Below are 20417 nucleotides of genomic sequence, written 5' to 3' on the forward strand. Positions count from 1 at the left end.
CGAATTCTCCGAAACAACCCGTCCTTAAATTACGCGAATTGTGATTGATTTTTCTATTTTTTTTAAGTATAAATAAGGATTGTATTAGAACATGTAATCTATTTAAAATAACACAAATAAAATGTTACAAGTACGATTATCAATAATAACATTTTACAGTGAGCTTTTGCGTTGTTTTGACATTTTTCATGAATACCTATTTACTTAATTGAAAAATATTATTATTGGACATTATTAAAATGTGACATTGGGAGAATCTATTTCGATGCGATCTATTTTTAAAGGGTATATTATAAAAATTATCAAAGGGTTTTGGGAACAGAACAAAGGGGTTTAATATGGGTTAAAGCAGAGGTTTCCAATCTGTGGTACGTTAATATATTTGTATATGAAAATTTATTTGGAATATCACGTTATTAGCGTGTTTAAGTAATTCTAAGATAACACATTGATTAAAAACAAAACGAATTCAGATTCGGCCATAATAATAATTTGTGTGTTTGAGTATTATAATTAAATACGGCGGAACTTACCAGGAACCTGCGAGACGAAGTATCCCCAGAAGTAGCAGGACAGAATCATGCCTTGGAGAGGTTCGGACCATGTGAAGGGTCCATCCTGCAATCATTGTATTGTGGTGAATATTTATACAAAAACACCATATATACATAAAACAGATAGGCATATAACCAGGTACCAAATATCCATCTTTTCTGTGGTGACATTTTTGTCAATTTGTTTAGATTTCAATGACTTATAGATTTTTATACATGAAAATGTGTTTTAATTCTTTCAATTGCCAATATCCAATGTTTGAAGGCACCAAAAATTAAACAATTTTCAACTTACCAATTAATTTAACACTTTAACATCGAATAAATTTATAATTTACATAAGTGTTAAAAAGAAGATATTTCGTTTAAAATACAACGCGTGAAAATATCGACAAGGCTAAAAAAAAATTTCAACTTTTTGCACATTGGCGCACTTCGGTTTCCTTGACGTTGAAAACATTTCTCAAAATTAGTCAAAGTTGCATTTACCTACATACCACTAGTAAATAAGTAAAGTAAATTTTCAAAATGCTATTCTTATAATAATATTATTTTTTAATGATAAACTAATGTTTATAAGACAAGGTTTTTATGCAAAGCACAAGGGATAATAAATTATTATAAGCAATAATTAGTTGCCTGTAATATCAATACAAATTGAGAATATCTCCTCAGTAAAATTAAATGCCGCCGACGTCCAGTCAGACGCTCTAGACCACTTAGCCACGTCGGCTTATTTCCAACACGCCAAATAATTCAATATGGACTAGAACTTCAATCAACAATTACTGCTTATTATTATTTTATTTTTTTCCAACTCGTAAAAAACCAACTTTATTTTTATTTGAAAAGCTTTGTTAGTGCTAAATTTCCCACTAGATGGCGTCGAGACATATTATATCTACATTTGTTGGTGAAATATTTTGACTTGTCTTTTTAGTATTCTGCAAAGACGACAAATAATGATGAATAATGAACATCGACCAAAGTAATATATGTATAACGACGGATGTTAAACACATAAACCTACATGAGGACCAGCATATTGGAGCAGTGCGCTGCGGGCGCCAAATTACCAAGGCACTGATAATACCTAACAGTCCTAAAACATCGTCATTGAGATATTTTTTTTATAAAAACGGTGCTTCACAGAAATACTAACCATCCGAATATTATTGATTAAAGTGATCACCTACCTCGGCGTCTACTGGTTTTGACGGTGGGCGCCAAAATTTTACGTGCGCCAAGCGCCGTTTGGCTCAGGGCCGGCCAGTATGGGGACATCTTTTACAATATTTAGTAATAATAAACACTAACACAAACTAAATATGCGTGTAGGCATTCTATAAACGTTGTTATGGAATATAATCAAATTTAATATGCAAACCATGTCCTTGAATTGTCCATGTCCTAAGAGATACCTACGCCTCTTTAAAGATGGGATACGATACTATTTGTATCGTATCCCATCAACTATAAATATAAAACAGAACATCTATTTGCGTGTTACACTAAAACTCTCAATCTGTGAGCTTTTCATAATTCATTTAAGAATTTCTCTCAGCTTTTCCGCACGTATAAAAATGAACATTGCTAATATATTAAGAATCTTTTTAAATTATTGGCAGTTGCGGTTAAAAACAAGATTGCAGGCCTTACGAATAACTATCAGGTTTCCTAATAAACTTTTAGTAAAGTACGAATATATAATGATGTCGGATATACGTGTTCCATTTTTAACCGGAATTAGGTATCAATAATTCGAAGCATTTTTTTTTTAAATTAGCAATGGGCTGAATAATATTTAAATTTTTTAGGTAAACGCAACTTTTTTGCTCGCAAACTTTATTTCATCGTGAGCTTGTAAAAAATATAGGAACTGAGAAAAAAACTATTTAAAATTTTTTTTATTAAAATAACTTGTGCAAAGCCAGGTAATAACTACTATTTTACATTTAAAGCACGGTTTGTCTAAGCCTGAAAACAACAATTTATTTTTAGATAAAGCCAACTGGGCTTTTACCATGCCTTCTCCAAGGCAAAACTATTACCTACAACATAATTTTATGTGAGTCCACTGTTGTATCAGAAACTCTTGTCCTTCAACTTAAAATAAAGTAGTGTATAAACACAGACATAGTTTAACTTTTTTAATACATTGTACTCTACAATTAGGTATATTGGTCAGACGTGTTGTGTTGCGTTGGGTCAGTGATTGATCCCCAAGAATTGACGGAGCAAATAATTAATTATACCTATTTATTGAGCGGCGTCCCCAATAAATAATAATTACATCACGCAACCGGCCGACTGCTCTTGAACTGTGCGGTTTATCACGTTCACACATTCTTTAGTTGGGGCAGCTTTCAGAGTTTAGGGCTTTTCCCCCCCGTCCATCAATCAAGTATTCGTGTAAGTTCCAAATTACATGATGCAGTTTGAGGCATAACTTTGAACTCTGCTTTATTTTTTCAATCGGAGCGACGGAACTGAAGTTAAATGCGACGCCATATCTTTCAGTTTATTTTCTATGTATCGATGATCGGGTCAGATTCAAAATTAGAATACCTTTAAACCCTTTCAATAAAATACTAATATATCACGAATAGCAACGGTTTATTCATTTATTTTGGCTCCAGCAACAGAATAAGGCCGGCCCTATGCGGGCGCAATTGGAGCAGTCCGCTCCGGATGTTGAATTTCCAGGGCACCGAGGCGCTGATAATACCCAACCTAACAAATCGCATTTAAGATTACTTTCCATAAAAACCAGCGCTGCACAAAAATTCTAATTATCCAAATATAATTGATTACAGTGAGGAGGCTGATTTGATTCAGTGTCCCGGCCTTGTGATCTAGGTGGTTTTGATTTGACAAGGGGCGCCAAAATTTTACTCGCGCCAGGCTCTCATTTGGCTCAGGGTTGGCCCTGAATAGCATATTACTTAAAAATCCAAAATTTAAAGAATTCTCAATGTTAATTTAGTTCATATCCAAACATTTTTTGAAGTACCTAAGTATTATTAGTATCATCGATGCAAACGACGCAGATTGCGGGATTCGTATGTTATTTTGATTCCACATGAAATTTCTGTAAGAAACAACTGTTTTTTTATTCATTTCACTGTAGGTACCCCTAAATAGCAATGAAGCAATTTTATTTCACACGAGACAACGAGTTTTCTAGTCGGTTTATATTTGAGAAGTTATCCTCAGTTGCACTACATCTCTAAATAGTATATATTTTTTTTTTGCCGGTAACCCGGGCGTTTATTGACATCAATATTTGTTGACAAATTATGTGCGCTACCCGACTCACTAGACAATATCTGTTCTGAGCCGGGTAGCAGTATCTACCATTACATATATCAATAATAATAAAAGTGAATAAAAATACAAAGTAAATAAATAAAAATACAAAATACAGGAAAAAGAAACGTAATTAAAAAATAAAAGATTACCTAGATAAAATAATCTAAATATAAATTATTACATACATATGTAACATATGTAAATAAAATTAATAAAATTAAGTAAATAAATTCTCTACCCGCGTCTGTCTGTTTGTGCGCTTAGTTCTTCTTAACCACGCAACGGATTTTGATAGGGTTTTCAGTATCCTTTAGAGAATTTTTTCCGGAAGTTTTATATATATAAAACATGTCAATTATATTTATAGAAAGTATAAAAGGGTCGATGTTCTGTAATCAAGTCGTAAAAAAAGTTTCAGCGATTACATTACTAACGCTGGCTAAATTTTATAAGGTACATCAAAATAATGTACTACGTGATTGTATATCTTAAACAGACCTACAGAAAAATGTGCAATTATTTATTATTATTTATTTATTATCTATCTCCTAAGGATAAGCAACGCTGGGTACACGTCAGCTATTACTAATAATAATCGGTATTTAGATTGCAAGGCAAAACGTACATAATTTTATTTCACGTGAGCTTTTTGTTTGAAACGTTTATTTATAAATTTCTTTTTTTTTATTTATTAAAACACAAATAACATTGTTTACATCACTTTATTTCGATACAAAATCTCAACATGTTTCATGAACCAAGTTCACTTCATCAGGAGCACAAGTATACTAAAGTTATAATTAAAATTAGGTCTAGAAAGAAGAGGTAGAAGGAGCGGGGAGGGGTAAGAGTGGGGGAGGGTTATTCAAAGTAGGAATTAAAATGTCATTAGACGGGAAAGACCGGGTAATTGGGAAAATATTTAAAATGGGGTTTATAAAAAATTTTTGTTTATTAATAATATCTGCTTTCATATTCACGTGTTTTCTTATTTCTAGGATTTCAAAATTATTGATTTGAGATACCTTGTAACCAGAATGTAGTATTTTAAAACCTGAATTAATATCGGAAGTATGGTCGTTATTTAATAAATGATCCGCAAATTCTGATTCACAGTTTCCCTTTAAAGCCCTAAGATGTTCTTTAATTCTGATCTCAAAGTTTCTATTAGTTTTTCCTATATAAAAGGAATTACAATCATTACAGTTGAGTTTATAAACACCTGATTTTTTAGTTTGACTATCAATATCTTTATTATTAAGAATATATTTTTTTAATTTGTTATTCGTATAAAACGCCGGTTGAATAGTGAAGGGAATGTTTTTATTTATAATTTCCAAACTTCCATTTATACCTTCCAAACTTATACCTTCCATACTTATATTATACCTTATATATTTATACCTTCCATACTTATAACTTCCAAAATTATAATTTTTTTTTTGCTAACTTAACTAACTAAACATAAACTAAACTAACCTAACTAAACTTCCTTTTTTTAAAAAAAAAGGAAGTTTTCTTCGAAAAATTATAAATTTCTCTCCCATCACTTGCATTCCTGAATAATGTGTGGTATAGCAATCTGTGGATAAGTGGGTAATTAATGTCGAGCACTTTCTAGTATAATATGTAAGCCCAAACCAACCTGTTATCTTCAACGTTGCACTATTTGAGGCAGTGGCGGATCCAGGGGGGGGGTCACGGTGGTCATGACCCCCCCCCCTGGGCCCCAGCCCAGGGGGGGTCATAACTACCTAGGTCCTGGGACCATCCAGGACCTAGGTGGACCACTAATTAAAATTGTTAAACATAATGTTTTTATATATTTTTTGTCACAATATAAATTTTATTTAAGTACTATCAATATTAAATTAATTTAATATAATACTTTGTTTGACGGCAAACGCATTATTCGGGAACGAACGCATCGAAAATTCGAATGTTACCGCGTCACCGCGCACCGCCACCGGCGCGCGCTTCGGCCGCCACCTTTCATATTATTATGACACATTTCGTGTAACCACGTGTGACGCTTGCGCGCGCTTTGTTTCGACTAACGTCTAGCGTCTAGCAAAACCTAACCTCAATCGGAACGACTACACTTTATTAATAAAGTGTTTACTTTTATTTGTTTACTAAGTTAAAAAAAATAAGTTCCAATATAAGTAATAGTGTTCTTAAAAATTGTTGCTGCAAATTCAATTCATTACAAGAAATGGTAAGTAATCTAATCAGTTTCTTCATTATGCCAGTGTATGTGTGTTTAAACTCAAATGTTATTTGTTAATGTTCTAAGGCTGGGGTTAGACTCGTAAGTTTTTTTCCTGTAAATCGCTCTTGAAGGCGAGTTTGGCCAAATTCCCAATGTAAACGACACCAAAAGTCACTTAACGTAATTTTAGTAAGTTACAGAACTTATTCTTTCGGAAGTTTTTTGACAGGTCTGGACAGGTATAACGCGCCCGCGCGAATTACCAGCCTTCCTATACTTCCTAAAGCAATTCTTAAGGCGAGACACAACCTCGTTCATCGAGGTTTTGCCCAAGGCTAACATTTTAATTTATTTCGGCGAAATTATAATTGAATTTAAAAAAAATAAAATTATGCCGCACGAGGGATGCAAGTTATTTATGTTTTAGATTAATAAAACAATACCTTACAATTAATATATTTAACGTTCAACGATTTTAAAACTTTATAACCCGTGTATAACTATAAAGTTAGCGGACTTAGCGGTAAGTACCAGATTTTATTTTTCTAGATGATGAATTAATAACTTCGGAAGTGGACACATTTTTAATATTTGTAACAAATTCTTCAGAATCAATTAAAATGAAGGCTGAAGACACACCTGACACCATGTTATATTTTGGTGAAATGAGAACACGATTAATAATTGTAATCTGTACTGTATTGGTTGACAATTGACATTACACGAGCCTACGCCGCCCGGGCTTGCGGAGCAAAAGACAATCTTAATGATATACCTAGTGTTACCATATCCAACAATACCTACATTTTACTTGTATATATTATTATCAAAATTAAATTATAACTTCTTGTAACTGTAACTGACCGGACCTAAGTCCTCCATCACAACACAAGCAAGCATTTTCGGCTTTCTGTGGTGGTGGTAGGAGTTATTGTTGGGTTATTCGTAACCCGGGAATGTTTGTCTTTCTTTAAAAAAAAAAAAAAAACTTGACCACGACTACGTGACCCCCCCCTGGCGCCAAAGCTGGATCCGCCCTTGATTTGAGGAAACTCAAGGGGGATTCCCGTCTGCGTCAACCCACAACTAGGTAGGTACCTAGTTCCGATAGAAAATTTGTAAAAAAAGTTTGTATTATCTCGCAATGAATAGTTTTTTTTTTTACAAAATACTTGTTTTGATTTTTTGCGTATAAGAAATGTTTTGAATAATTAATATTATGATCGTTTAATTGACACTATACACGGTGTCCGGAAACTAGTGCTACACACAGGAAACTGGTGAATCCACATTACATAGAGAAACTAAAATATTTTTTTTCGATGTAAGCAATTGGATTACTTTTTTACGTTTCGCTTTTATTCGGCAACTAAAGGGTTAAAAAACTTTAAGAGTCGGGTCTTCGCTTCGTCGCATTTTAAAAGACGATAAACAGTTGATAGTAACAAATATGACCTAAAAAATTTCACTACGCACGGAGAAAAATGCTATAGTGCTGAATTATTCAAATTAAATTAAATTATTGGTAATCCGGTTAAAAACGGGATTGCAAGCCGTTTCCTGATAAATTTTTAATAAATTCGTAATAATATCGGCTGCGTCTGTCTCAATAATATATGTATAATGACGAAATGCGAAAAATTTTATGAACGAGTGATGCGACATCGTGACAAAACATTGGTATTTTACTAAAAGTTTATCAGGACACCTATCAATTCTTTCGTTATGGCCCTGTAATCCCCTTTGTAACCGGATTACGAATATGCGGCCCCGATTTATTCGGAAACGAAAGCTCAAATTAAAAAAAAGTTCCACAAAATCGACTTCAAATGGTAGATTCACAATTTTCCCACTTGTACCACTAGTTTCTGGACGCCGCGCCGTGTAGAACATAATACCTACATAAAAAATCTGCCTGCATATTATGTTAGTGCTCCCAAAACTCGAAAAGAAGTCGACCGATATCGCTGAAAATTCTTATCAGTGGCAGTTTAGAGAGTGGTTTGAATGAATGGTAGAAGTAGTCGGGGACGCCCGAGGAATACTCAAAGCAAATTATCTGCTCTGGAATGAGATACGGAGTCGAATTATAAAGTCAGTGAATGGTGAAAGAAGTCGGAGGTATTCGAAGACATAAGCATTAGCGCAATGCAGGGTCTACCAGTTGTTAATACTTATGGGTAGCTCGAGAAGTAAAACCTTAGCTTAAATTCCGAGTTATTTTCAACTTATCACTAAATAAATACTAAATATTGTTACCGTATGGCAATTATGTACAAAAAGTGTGAAGAAAAAAACTGTGTAATTCTTACTGTTCCTATGTAAAAGCCCCTAAAAGGGCGTTAATAAATGAAATTGAATAACTAAATAAGTTAATTTGAATACCTAAATAAATTCTTGATAAAAAACCTGATAACATGATTTAAAACTAATATTTTTAAAATGAAATGATTTCAAAGCATCTTGAATCTTCACTTGAGTTAGTCTAGCTCTAATCAATTGAAAGTCGTCAAATTGAACGGAATTCAGATGGGAGTAAAATAAACTATGTTACTAAAGTATATTCCGTAAGTAAGTACCTACTCGCCTTTGCATGCGACTTGATAGTGATTGTAGCCGGGGTTCGCGACTTCGTGCCCCTCGAAAAATTCCATTGTTTTCTCTTACACGAAATTAATGGCCACCTATTAGCCACGACACTTTGTCCCAAATGCTTGCAATAATTGCAGACCCAGAATAAAATTTTTTTCACAATGGTCCGTTATTTATTGCTGTTGTGATTCGTGTTAATAGTGGAAAGATTTGTACATTTTGAAAGGTACAAGTTTAAATAAGATAGTAGTTATAAATATCACTCACAAGTTCCGTCTCAAAATAACGCACCGCTAGGGAATAAATGCTCTTGACACACTTTAAAATGTACTACATAATATTGTTCCCAGCAAACTGTAATATGGAAAATCACCTACAATGTTGTTGATGTCTGAGATTTCAGTAAATAAAAAATAACAGAATTTCTTTGCCAAAATTATGCGCTCGAATAAAATGTACACATATATTATAATGAATTTCGGCCATTTGAAAAATTAACACTCATTTACCAGTGACGACTAAACTTTTTTGTAAACTTTCCTGTTTAAAAATATAATTTATTGTCACGTGTCTATCTTTAAATATTCTAATTAGTCGATTGTAAGTATCCACTGACATATTTGTTCTGGAGGGCTTAGATTGAAATATATATTTTCTTTGCATAAAGGTGTGCTGCACCGTTTGAAAATATTCAGACAAGAATCATGTCACACAGATTTATATGAATCCTACTTGTACGAGACAGTTATGTGATCGTACAGAGACTGTAACGATAACGATAAGGGGGCTGGACACAACTTGTCACGAAATCAGCCTCGGGGAAGTGTGGCGAAAAAGTGGAGTGAAGCTACGTCAAAGTACAGATAAGAATTGATTTCTAAATCTTACTTCACACTTGAATCTAATACTTAGGAAAAAACTGAATTTAAACTGGAAGGGAACTGATTTTACTACTGAATAAAGACGGCCCTGTTAGGCAACCGCCAAACCCCAGAAGCGAGCAGAGACAACAGCACACCCAGTGCCTAACATTCACCGAGCACCGGGTGCGGGAGGCAGATTGCAATAAACTTCATCAACTTTTACAACTATCATCACTATCGGCCGTAAAGGAGCATTCTTATCGGCTGAAGACACGGTTTGGACCCGGCGCCCTAATCTACAGTCTTGTGCGGACTCCCGTCCAGTACACGTGCCAACTGTCGCCGATCTACGACCAAACATATTATTCACTCATTGTATTGACTCACCTCAGGAGCCACTGAGGCGTTGGCCGACTTGCAGGCCTCCTCCTGCGGCATTGCGGCGTGCCCGCCCGGGTTTTCGTGCGCGCCCGCCACCGCAAGGGCCGTGTGGTTTAACATGCCCACCAGCGCAACGGACAGGTTCACCTTCAGCCCGTAGATGATGGCCATGCCGATGGAGCCCAGCGCAGCCAGGATGTAGCGGGCCGGCACCCATTCTGGAACAAACGCAAAGGACCAACGATTATTTTCTTTCTTTACTAGAATTCATGGTTACCATCTTCTTTAGCGGTTTTCTCAGCGTGACCCCACTCCGATTTCCTTGGTAAATAAGGCTCCTCCACTCCTCGCGGTTCTGCGTTGCATGGAGAGCCATTGAAATCTAATATAAAAAAATACATTAACTCCACACAGGAGGCCCCGAGGAAAATAATTTCCCTAACGGCCTATGTCATCTTTGGAGATACTGTGTAGAAAGGTATTTTTGAGAAGAGGAAGGAGAGAACATGCACGGGGAAAAATGAATATTGCTAATTTATTAAGAATCTCTTCGGGTTATTGATAATTCCGGCTAAAATACGGGATTATAGGCCATACGAATGAATTAAAAGGTTTCCTGATAAACTTTTAGTAAATTGCGAATATATGTAGCAACACGTGTTCATGAAAATCCGAATATTTTTGCATTTCAACGAAAATTCTTTGTATTGTCATGATTTATTATTAATGCAAATAGATAAAACATTCTTAAATTTGTGTTTCGTTAATAAGGCCTGTTAATTTATCGTGAGGGCAAAAATTGATTTCTCTCCTTGTAAGTCTTGATTTCTTAATGTTATAGGAGGAAGGAAATACAGAGGGCTGTAAATCGTTCCACAGCTGAGCCGTTGAACTCAGGAAAGAGTCGTAGAAGCGACCCGTTCTCATGTGACAAATCTTAACCGTGTACATATGTTGGGCACGCGTTTTTCGTGTTTTTTTTTTGCTTTAAAAAAATTAACAATTATAATTCTAACGACCTCCATGACGGATATGGCCTGGACCCAGAGGTCCTCGGTGTTCAGGACTCAAAACCAGGATTGGGAATTTTTTAATAATTTTTATCAAAAATATTTGCACCTCGTTAGAGAGACCACCTTAGAATCGAAAAATTGCTAAAAATGGGATTAGCTACTTTTAGTAACTAGATCTGAACAACCTTCATATTATTCCTTGCTTTCTTCAGCCCGAAAACGTTCAAAAATCCAGTACCTATAATTATAGATCAGGGCAAGAGCTTCGAAAGTAAAGCATTCTTCAAATCTCATTCCTTGTGTCTTCTCTTTGGTCTTGCTAAACTAAGAGGAACAAATCAATATCTCCTGGCATTCTCATATGTTGATGAGACATGCTGTCGACGAACTCAAATGCAATCCTTGAATCTGATAATTGCCAATAAAATTTAAATCAAAAGTACTGACTAACATTCCCAGTGAGCGTGATTTCAAAGATTTTTTTTCAAAATGATTGAATAGATGAACTGTATCTACGTGCAGACCATAGTCAATTATTATTGACATTCTACAAAATTTAACAACCTCTGCGAATATGTAGTTTTATTGCCTCTCATAATAATAACAATTTAAAATAATACATATGAAATCTATCTATAGAACCATACCGATTAAGCTGCCTATTAAATATTTCCACTTGCGAGCTGGTCTAGTCTACTGTTTCACTGTATGTGTAAACCAAATAAAAACTACAATTAAAAAATACGTATTCGAGCCATGTGGGTTCCAGCACGGAAAAGAATGGTTAGAAGATGTGCAAGATTGGGAAAATTACAAGAGAAAATTATGATTGAAACGTAAAAATTAATAAATAACCGATTTTCCATTTAACCCAAGGAATTCAGCAACTTATTACTCATTACCCTTACCTACGTAAAAGATTACAAAAATAATACTTCCACTTATACTAGGTAACTATGTACTAACTTTTCGTTTTGTTTCACGAAATCCCATTTGTGAAACGTTGCATTTTTAACTAATGAGGCCAAATGGTCGTGAACACTATGGAAAACACATATTTTCCGTTTATTGCTTAGATTCACGATGTACTAGGTTTGTTTGGCAATATTATTATTCAGCTGCTGTACTTTGTTTGTTTCTATTAAATCGAAAATGCTACCGTCTGTCCAGAACATCATGAATAAATATTTACCAACACAATAAATATGTTAATGTGAATGTAAAAGTATTTTCTAAATGAAGGTTAGGGGGTAAGAAGGCATGTTAATGGATATTTGTGTAGAATAATCCGTATTGGTGGAATTTAATTGGATTAACGAAATGAATTCAATTCACCACAGGCAGTTTAACGATCCTGACACATAACACATGTCACGTCAGATCTAATCTCGGACTAACTAATCGGCTTAATTTTAATTGTTTACCAACGTCCGAGACCTGGGTACTACTCGGTACTAGTACATAGTACATAAAACTAGGTTAATTTTGTCACGAATGGTGATTTTTACAACATCTGGAGTAGGTACATGACAACTAAATGGTTTGATGTTATTTTATATAAACATCGTGGGGCCTCTTGCCGCCTATAACACATGTGTTTCTGCGTTCTTAAAAAATGTTGAAACGCTGAAATTATTTTTTAGCATCTTTTCACGGACTGCCGTGTTATTACACCAGAACATAATTTTTAAAAGTACTCGAGGTCCTGCTTGAAAAACCCTAACAATAATTATGTAAGTAATCTCTTTAAAGGTTTTGACGAGAAAACTTCTAAAGAGGAAGAATGAAAGTTTGTGCCAGTACCGCTCAAACAATCGTGGCTGCGGGAGGTCGCGAACTACGCGATACTAACCTATCTCAAAAACTCATAGAGATACGAGGCAGTGAATTTTAAAAGAGTTTGAAAATTTCCCGGTTTCCTTAAACCCCCGCATACCCATTTTCTACCGATTTACAACATGTTTCTCTTTAACTCTTTAAGTTATTAAGTTCCAAAAAAACAATACATGTTATTTTTTAAGATAATATCTATACATTTGATATGTTATAACGGTAATTATATTAAATTCCCTCGATAGAAAAAAATCGCAAAGTAAGCCCCGAAAATTATTAAAAACAGGTTTTGTTCTGCTATTTAATATGTTATAGGCATGAAAAATTCACAGTGTATCAGTAATTTTGTGTGTTACGTGTAGGTTTTATTTATATTTTATGCTATGACACTTGGTAATATTCTCTTTTTTGTTCTTTAATCCATTTTGTAATTTTGTGTGTGAATTTATTTTTATTTTCCTCAATTTTAATTTCAAGTTCACTGTGGAAAGCTTTTATAGCATGGTATTGGTAGTGTCTTTGTCCAAAGCTTGAATTTACTGTCGGAGTTTTTATGTTTTCTTTGTACGCTTGTCTAACTGGTCCGTTAGTGTTATTTTGTGTATGTTGAAATTTATTTTTTTTGTCAAAAATGTAATTTAGTAGTGTTTTAACGTATAATTGGCGTATATCTAGTACGTCACAGCTGTTGAATATTTGGTCCTTATCAGTCAGTCTATGTTTTTTTAGTATTACCTTTAAGATCGTTTTCAGTGCGGTTTCTATGTAATTGATAGCCGAGTTTGTTGCTCTTTAAAGGCATCTAAAGCATTTGTCGAGAGATATTTGTTCTACTTCAAACGAGTCGTGTTTTAATAAATATTTTCACCATTTTCGCTTAATTATTATCGTTTTTTAATATTAGCGTGCTCCCTCTAACATTCGTATTTACATATCTCCCTTTCAAACCATTTTTGAACGCTTACTACGGGGCATTAAAATCTGGCGATACATGAGGCTAAAGTGAAACCAAAAATACAAAAATCAGGGATGAAAGCGTAGAGCACAAAATTCCAAAAAGAATGACACCGAAAACGCCCAAACCCAAAACCAACACGTAGTCTTACGTGCATATATATATATATATATACCATCAGAAATAAATGATTTGAACAAACTAACCAAGCAGAGGGAAAACTAATCAAGATTTGACATTTGCAAGAGTTATTCAAATATTAATAAATTTATACTTCTCCATTACTTTTCATATCACTACACTACCATGTTTTCAATTAATATGCGAATGAAACAAATCGAAACAATTTTTTTTATATAATTTCAATACGCTATAGGTACACGTCGACCTAGACTATATTATACGTGATTGACATTTTTAAGAAAATAACTACTTTTTTTTAAAACTCAATTTCAATTATCAAAAGTGTTTTTAAAATTAAACTTTCTATAGTTTGCATTGATGTATATTTTGTTTCGATGATTTATTTGGATTCGTGGATTTCCCTGCCTAAAGATTGTAAGGCTTCCTTAGCAAGTGTATCTTTACAAGTAAGTTGCTAATTTTTAAAACACTGAAGGTCAAGACCGAATAATAATAGTAATGATAATAGATTACCTCTAGTTTTACGTAAAAATTTGAAGGTCAGTTTTTCATAACAATAAACAAGCGATAAAAAACTGATAAAACGTATATTATACAATTTATCAACGAAAAGCAATGTTACATGAGCCTAAAATAATATTAAAAAATATACTGGGAAACATATAATAGTTGAAAAAGTTCCATGCTAAATACATAGTAGATTTTCATTTCAGTTTAAGGATAATTAATTACACAATAGTACATACATAGTTCAATTAGTTATTAAAATAATTAGTTACGAATACATTAATTATACCGTGAAAGAGGTATCGCAATAAATATTGAATTGAACCAACAACACAAGAAGTGAAACGTGATCCAAATATAAGCCTAATTTCGGCCTATATCATACAAAACTATGTTTCACCATGATTACGATATTATGTTTAATAGTGTAAAAGAAAAAGACTGCGTGCCAAATGGCCTAGAACCAAGTCAGTGGCACTTCTGTTTCCATTCAAATTTGTATCGAAGGCACTTCTTTATTCTATGAACCTTCTGTTTTCTACGAATCGTAAGAAAATCGTTCTAAAGAAGAGAAATTAAGACAGCCGTCAATAATAACTCTAACATAATTAATAATCAACTACATTGAACTGATGGTCCCATATTTAATTTATTCCGTTAACCTCCGCTGAAACTGTTTTCCCCTCCTCTCTTACCTACCCCACCTATATTATTTTGTCTCCCTCTTTTCTATTTATATATCTTTCTGTCACAAATAATGGTAAGTATACATTTGCGAACCGAAACGCGAACCGAGCCACGAATTACGTGAAAGGAACAAAGCGGCGTTTCGCGCCATTTGCGGTTGCTTCATTCCTTTCCCAAGTTGAGGTTCAGTTCGTCAATTCGGCTCGCGTATGTCTTCTTCTCTATTTGTCTCTTTCTCTCATTGTATTTGCTTATGTATATATGTCTGTGTCTGTATGTAATTATAATTAGTAAAGTAAAAAAAACCAAAACGTGGTTGGCTGTTAGTTATTAATTCAATAAAAATGTGGTGTATTACTAAGTGTACTTAAGTATTTGCTTCCTTCCAAAAAATTAAAAAGCCGTAACTGACACAATAAATTACCCTTGAGATGGAGATCCTCAAAACATAATACAATGCAATCAGCCATTATTCATTTTCTGCATCTTGTGAAGACTGATAATCATGAACGATCCTGCTATGAAACTGCAATCAGCGAATTATTATTACTTTAATGTTACCAAAATTAGATAATGTACGTGGGGTTAATTCTTAATTCACCCAACACATTATAATCTTGGTTAGTTTACTTATCAAACCAGACAGAAACGTGATAAGCAGTGTTAACATTGCTAACCGAACTGACCGCACAAAAATATTGTAAACACTGTTCCCTGTTTCCTCTTAATTAGTAACTGTCGATTAAATACACACATTGATCTTGATCTTAGATGACTACGAATTCTTCATATAAATCGAACTTTTCCCATAATAATGCTTCTGAACGTTTTGTATACCTATTCCAGTAGGGACTATACAATAATAATGCCAGTCTGTTCCAGATTCATAAATAGAAACTAAATTTAGATTTTCGTTGCTTGGAATTCTTTAGTTATGTTATAAATTTCGTGTAATTAGGTACCAGGCTTTATGGTAAATACCAATTGCGCGAGAGTGTTGGCTCGTTTATATTTTAAAATAAACACTTCCACGAGACCAGAACGAAACTCACGAAAGTACGGATTTAATATCTGAAGATTTGGTACTAATTTTATTTTATTCGTTTCCATGTCAGAATGGGAGGGTCACACAACTTTTCTCAACGTTTTTGCTGTAAATCTTTGAATACATTTGAAAAACTAAGAAAACACCATGTTCAATTTTTGATATGTAATACCTGAAATGTAAACTGCCGATTCTCGGCCCATTTTAGCGTTTGATCAAATTGTGATCAGCCGGCAAGCTTGACGGCATAACCGTTATGCTTAAATTCACAAACGTAGATTAAAATCACAACCATACTATGAAATTCATATACCTGAAGAGCGTTTATTTTGAATCCCAGAACTGGGTACTTAAATACTTCAATGTCCTTGAATCTGCCATGCGGACTTGGAACGGCGAACAGTAGCAGAACTCTATAATAAATAATTATGTAATAACTGTTCCCGCATTTCAATTTCACAAAATGATGTGTATATTCTACGCGAGTCGCCGTCGTCTGTCATAAGAGTAATTAAGTAGGTATACATAATGGCCATAAACTGTGATTTAGGATCATTTATATTCAAAATATAAAATAGACGTTGGCCTCGAAATTTAGTGGCCCTTGCTTCACGGGAGTTCCTTATACCTTTTAAATTTTAAGTCCCTACCTATGATAAAAAAATAACTTCATATTATAATGGAGTACCTAACTAAGCCTATATATTATTATAATCTGCAAAAGTGTCGATGGTGCATACTGCATACCATACTCGTTACATGTCGTACGAGTACCTACCTGTTAATAAAAAAATTGACTGCGTTCAACAGAAAAAGAGACCTTACCTATCTATACCAGGAAAATAATTCAATGTGTAGGTATATTTTGCATTAGTTCAATAATATATTAGCTTCGTGTCAATACGATTTGATGTCGCGAGATTTATTAATAAGTAACACAACTTTATACTATAAATAATCATGAGTGGGTTCATTTCTAGAGTTAACCATGTAACTATTCAATGAGTTATTTCTCCGAAGTCCCGGTACGGGAAATAGTGAAGCAATATTGATTTTCCTATTAGTTTTATAAATTATTGCATTCCATGGCTGGTTCATTCAATATAATATTGTAACTAGTGTAATATTAAATTCTTCCTTGCCTAACATTTTATGTTTCATCAATTACTTTTGCGATTCAGATGCCTACAGTAATAATTATAATAAATATAATTAATAAATGAATTATTTAATAAATAAATATTTATTATAATACTCCAAGGCTTCATGGCACGTGGCACTAGTTCGATCCGATCAATATAATATTTTTGCTGAATATTTACTTCATCACATGCATCTTAATCCTTATAATTAATTATTTGTAATGAGACAAAATTCTTTCTTTCTGTAACGAATACTCAACGGATGATGAGAACATTTTGTAATTGATTTGACATTTTCACGGCCGATTTTCATTTTATTATCGTGATTTTTATTAGTCAACGTTTTGGACAGCGTTACAGTGTCCATCATCGGGGCAGATGTGTAATATGGATGAATAATGATGGCAAATGTAACGATATCCGAAACTTTTGCAAAATAAGGTGGAGCAGCTCGGCATAATACCCCACAAATAAATAAGGAATCATTTAATAATTGATAAACTTTATTATTAACTAATAATCAATAAATAATTTTTTGTATGTACTTTTTTCCACTTGGTGAACCATGAATATTATAATATATAACAAAGAACGCCACTGTTAGCTCTAATATTATGATAAACAAGCAATAAACCTTTTATATTTGGCCTTGTCCTTACTATGTGTTTTATTTCAAACATCGATTAAAATATCTGCATAATAATATTATTACTATTACGCCTTGTTCACAACGGGAGTAAAAAGATCCTACGCCGAGCTTTCCACGTGGGTGTCAGCGCAAGGCTACTCATACGAGCGCTAAACGCTTTTTGCTACAAGCGCTTAAGTTTGACCTTTTGAATACATGACGCCCACGATTTTACCATGAATTTATCAAACAGACGAAGAGCTGGAGTGTCAAGATCAATATTTGTTTCATATATTTACCTAATCAAAAAATAAATTTGAATTCAAACTCGGTTTACAGAGCTTTTAGTATCCGCAGTAGCAAAAACGCTCGACAAAATCACTGGACTGCAACTCCCGTGAGAAGTTTTATCAGATTCCATACTTAGATCACAGTGATAAAAATAACCTTAAAATGCTCCCGTTCCTTTAACCCTCTAGCCATGAAAACTTCTAAAAACAAGCTTCTAAATGTGGACGATTTTCCCTATAACAGTTTTCCAGGAGAATACGCCGGGAGCTCTTTTCCTCCCAAAATGAATCGGATATTAATTTTTATTTTACTGGTATAAAAATAAACTCTTTCTAAATACATCTATTTTAATTTCGCTTTTATTTTCTTGGATGAATGAATCGATAAATGAATGAGTGAATGAAGTGGAGATTAACCCAATTCCCGACATCCGATCGAGATGAAACTAGACAGATAGACTCGTTGTCGATGACAATGCATTCTATCAAAATTTCTCTGAAATTGGATAACATTATACAAATTTACAGATTTTAATGACTAAATAAAAGACCTAGGATTGAAAATCAGACTAATATTAAATATTATCGTTAATTTTTATCTTATTTGTAATTATTCTTGTTTTATTTATTTTTTTATTTTATATATGTATAAATTACAAACAAAATGAACCTTTGTCTGTCCAACTGGGAAGGGTTCCCGTTTCAGGACAGCCAAATTGTGTATTTAGTACATAATATTCTTACAATGGAATGGCGATGCTGTCAAAACAAATTTTGAGAACATTGTTGATTGCATTCGAAGTGACAGGATGGTTTCTTTATCCTTGAAAGAATCGCAAAGATGTAATTTATTATCAGGGTCAATTTGGATAACATTAGTAATTGCATTCAGAACAGATGAATGGTTTCTTTGGTGGTTTGTTTGTAACCTATTTATCGATAATTTATAAAATGTGCTTCAGTTACTCATTTACTTGCAGTGTTTATTTTGTACGTATTCCTTGAATTTGATTTGCATCACTCATTCAATTACCTCTGTCTGTTGTGTGCACATGCATCAACGTTCGTAGACCATAGTATTATTATAGTCGGTTCCATGATAACTAAACACAGTGACAATTCAATTACCTACGTGTGTTATGTTTACATGCATCAACGTTCGTAGACCATAGTATTATTAGAGTCGGTTCCATGATAACTCAACACAGTGACAATTCAATTACCTACGTGTGTTATGTTTACGTGCATTAACGTTCGTAGACCATAGTATTATTATAGTCGGTTCCATGATAACTCAACACAGTGACAATTCAATTACCTACGTGTGTTATGTTTACATGCATCAACGTTCGTAGACCATAGTATTATTAGAGTCGGTTCCATGATAACTCAACACAGTGACAATTCAACACACTTTTAAAAAGTGATATAAAGTCATTAGAAACGATAAAAATAAAACCTAACCTAACCTACATAACCCACTTAATAAAGTTTTTGTTTCATCACTTTCCATGACTTTATATAACTTTTTAAAAATGTGATGAATTATCATTGCGATAATTTATCCGATTACCATTATAGTCCTGCCCTACAAACTGCACAATATTTTCCTTTTAAGTAAATCAAATTTCATGACGTTGTTATTAAATTCCAATATTTTTAAATTTAAAAAAAATAAATTATTAATTAAACACAATAACAATAAACAATATTCACATAATAATATTTGTATGTAGCACACTGATAATTGAAATGTGAACTGAAAGCGAAATGAAAATGATTCAACCAATAAATATCAATAATATTCCCATGAACTGTAACAGCCAAAGCGATGTGATGCGGCGCGCAATCATTAGAATCGAATCAGAATCGAATGAGACGCAAATATGACACGACCACCTCTGTATTCTGTGCATATACAAACACATAAATTTATTTTATGTTGAAGTGTTGGTACAATATATCGACATACATAATATTAAATAAATAAAATTATGCCTGTCTACAGAAAAAATGTTGAAATTTCAGAAATGTTTACAAATTATGGACCGTTTTCACGAGAGAAATATCCACCCAAAACGATTTTTTCTTTTTTTCAATTCTTATTCTTTATTTTGGTGTCTTTTTTATGTGAAATGAGTTCCAACTGTTCCCTGCCGTCTGGAGCCAGTGAAACTATGACATCCCCAACTGGGGTATTTTGTGAGGCTGAAGGCAGTGGGGAGGGGAAGAGGAAGGTGGGGGAGTATCTGGCTATTC

General features: G+C 33.6%; 1 protein-coding gene across 1 annotated transcript in view; it reads right to left on the bottom strand.

The window, feature by feature from the left end:
- MFS3 (major facilitator superfamily transporter 3) overlaps nucleotides 1-20417 on the bottom strand; it is a 43025-nt gene that overhangs the window by 11588 nt on the left and 11020 nt on the right. Inside the window, exons 2-3 of the mRNA XM_089632115.1 lie at nucleotides 9921-10132; nucleotides 534-618 (exon numbers count right to left, since the gene is read on the bottom strand). Coding sequence (XP_089488241.1) covers nucleotides 534-618; nucleotides 9921-10132 — 297 coding nt within the window. The remainder of the gene's footprint in view (nucleotides 1-533; nucleotides 619-9920; nucleotides 10133-20417) is intronic.

The sequence above is a fragment of the Hesperophylax consimilis genome, chromosome 1, assembly GCF_061612785.1.
Source record: "Hesperophylax consimilis isolate HC1 chromosome 1, BYU_Hcon_1.0, whole genome shotgun sequence".
Classification (NCBI taxonomy): Eukaryota; Metazoa; Arthropoda; class Insecta; order Trichoptera; family Limnephilidae; genus Hesperophylax; species Hesperophylax consimilis.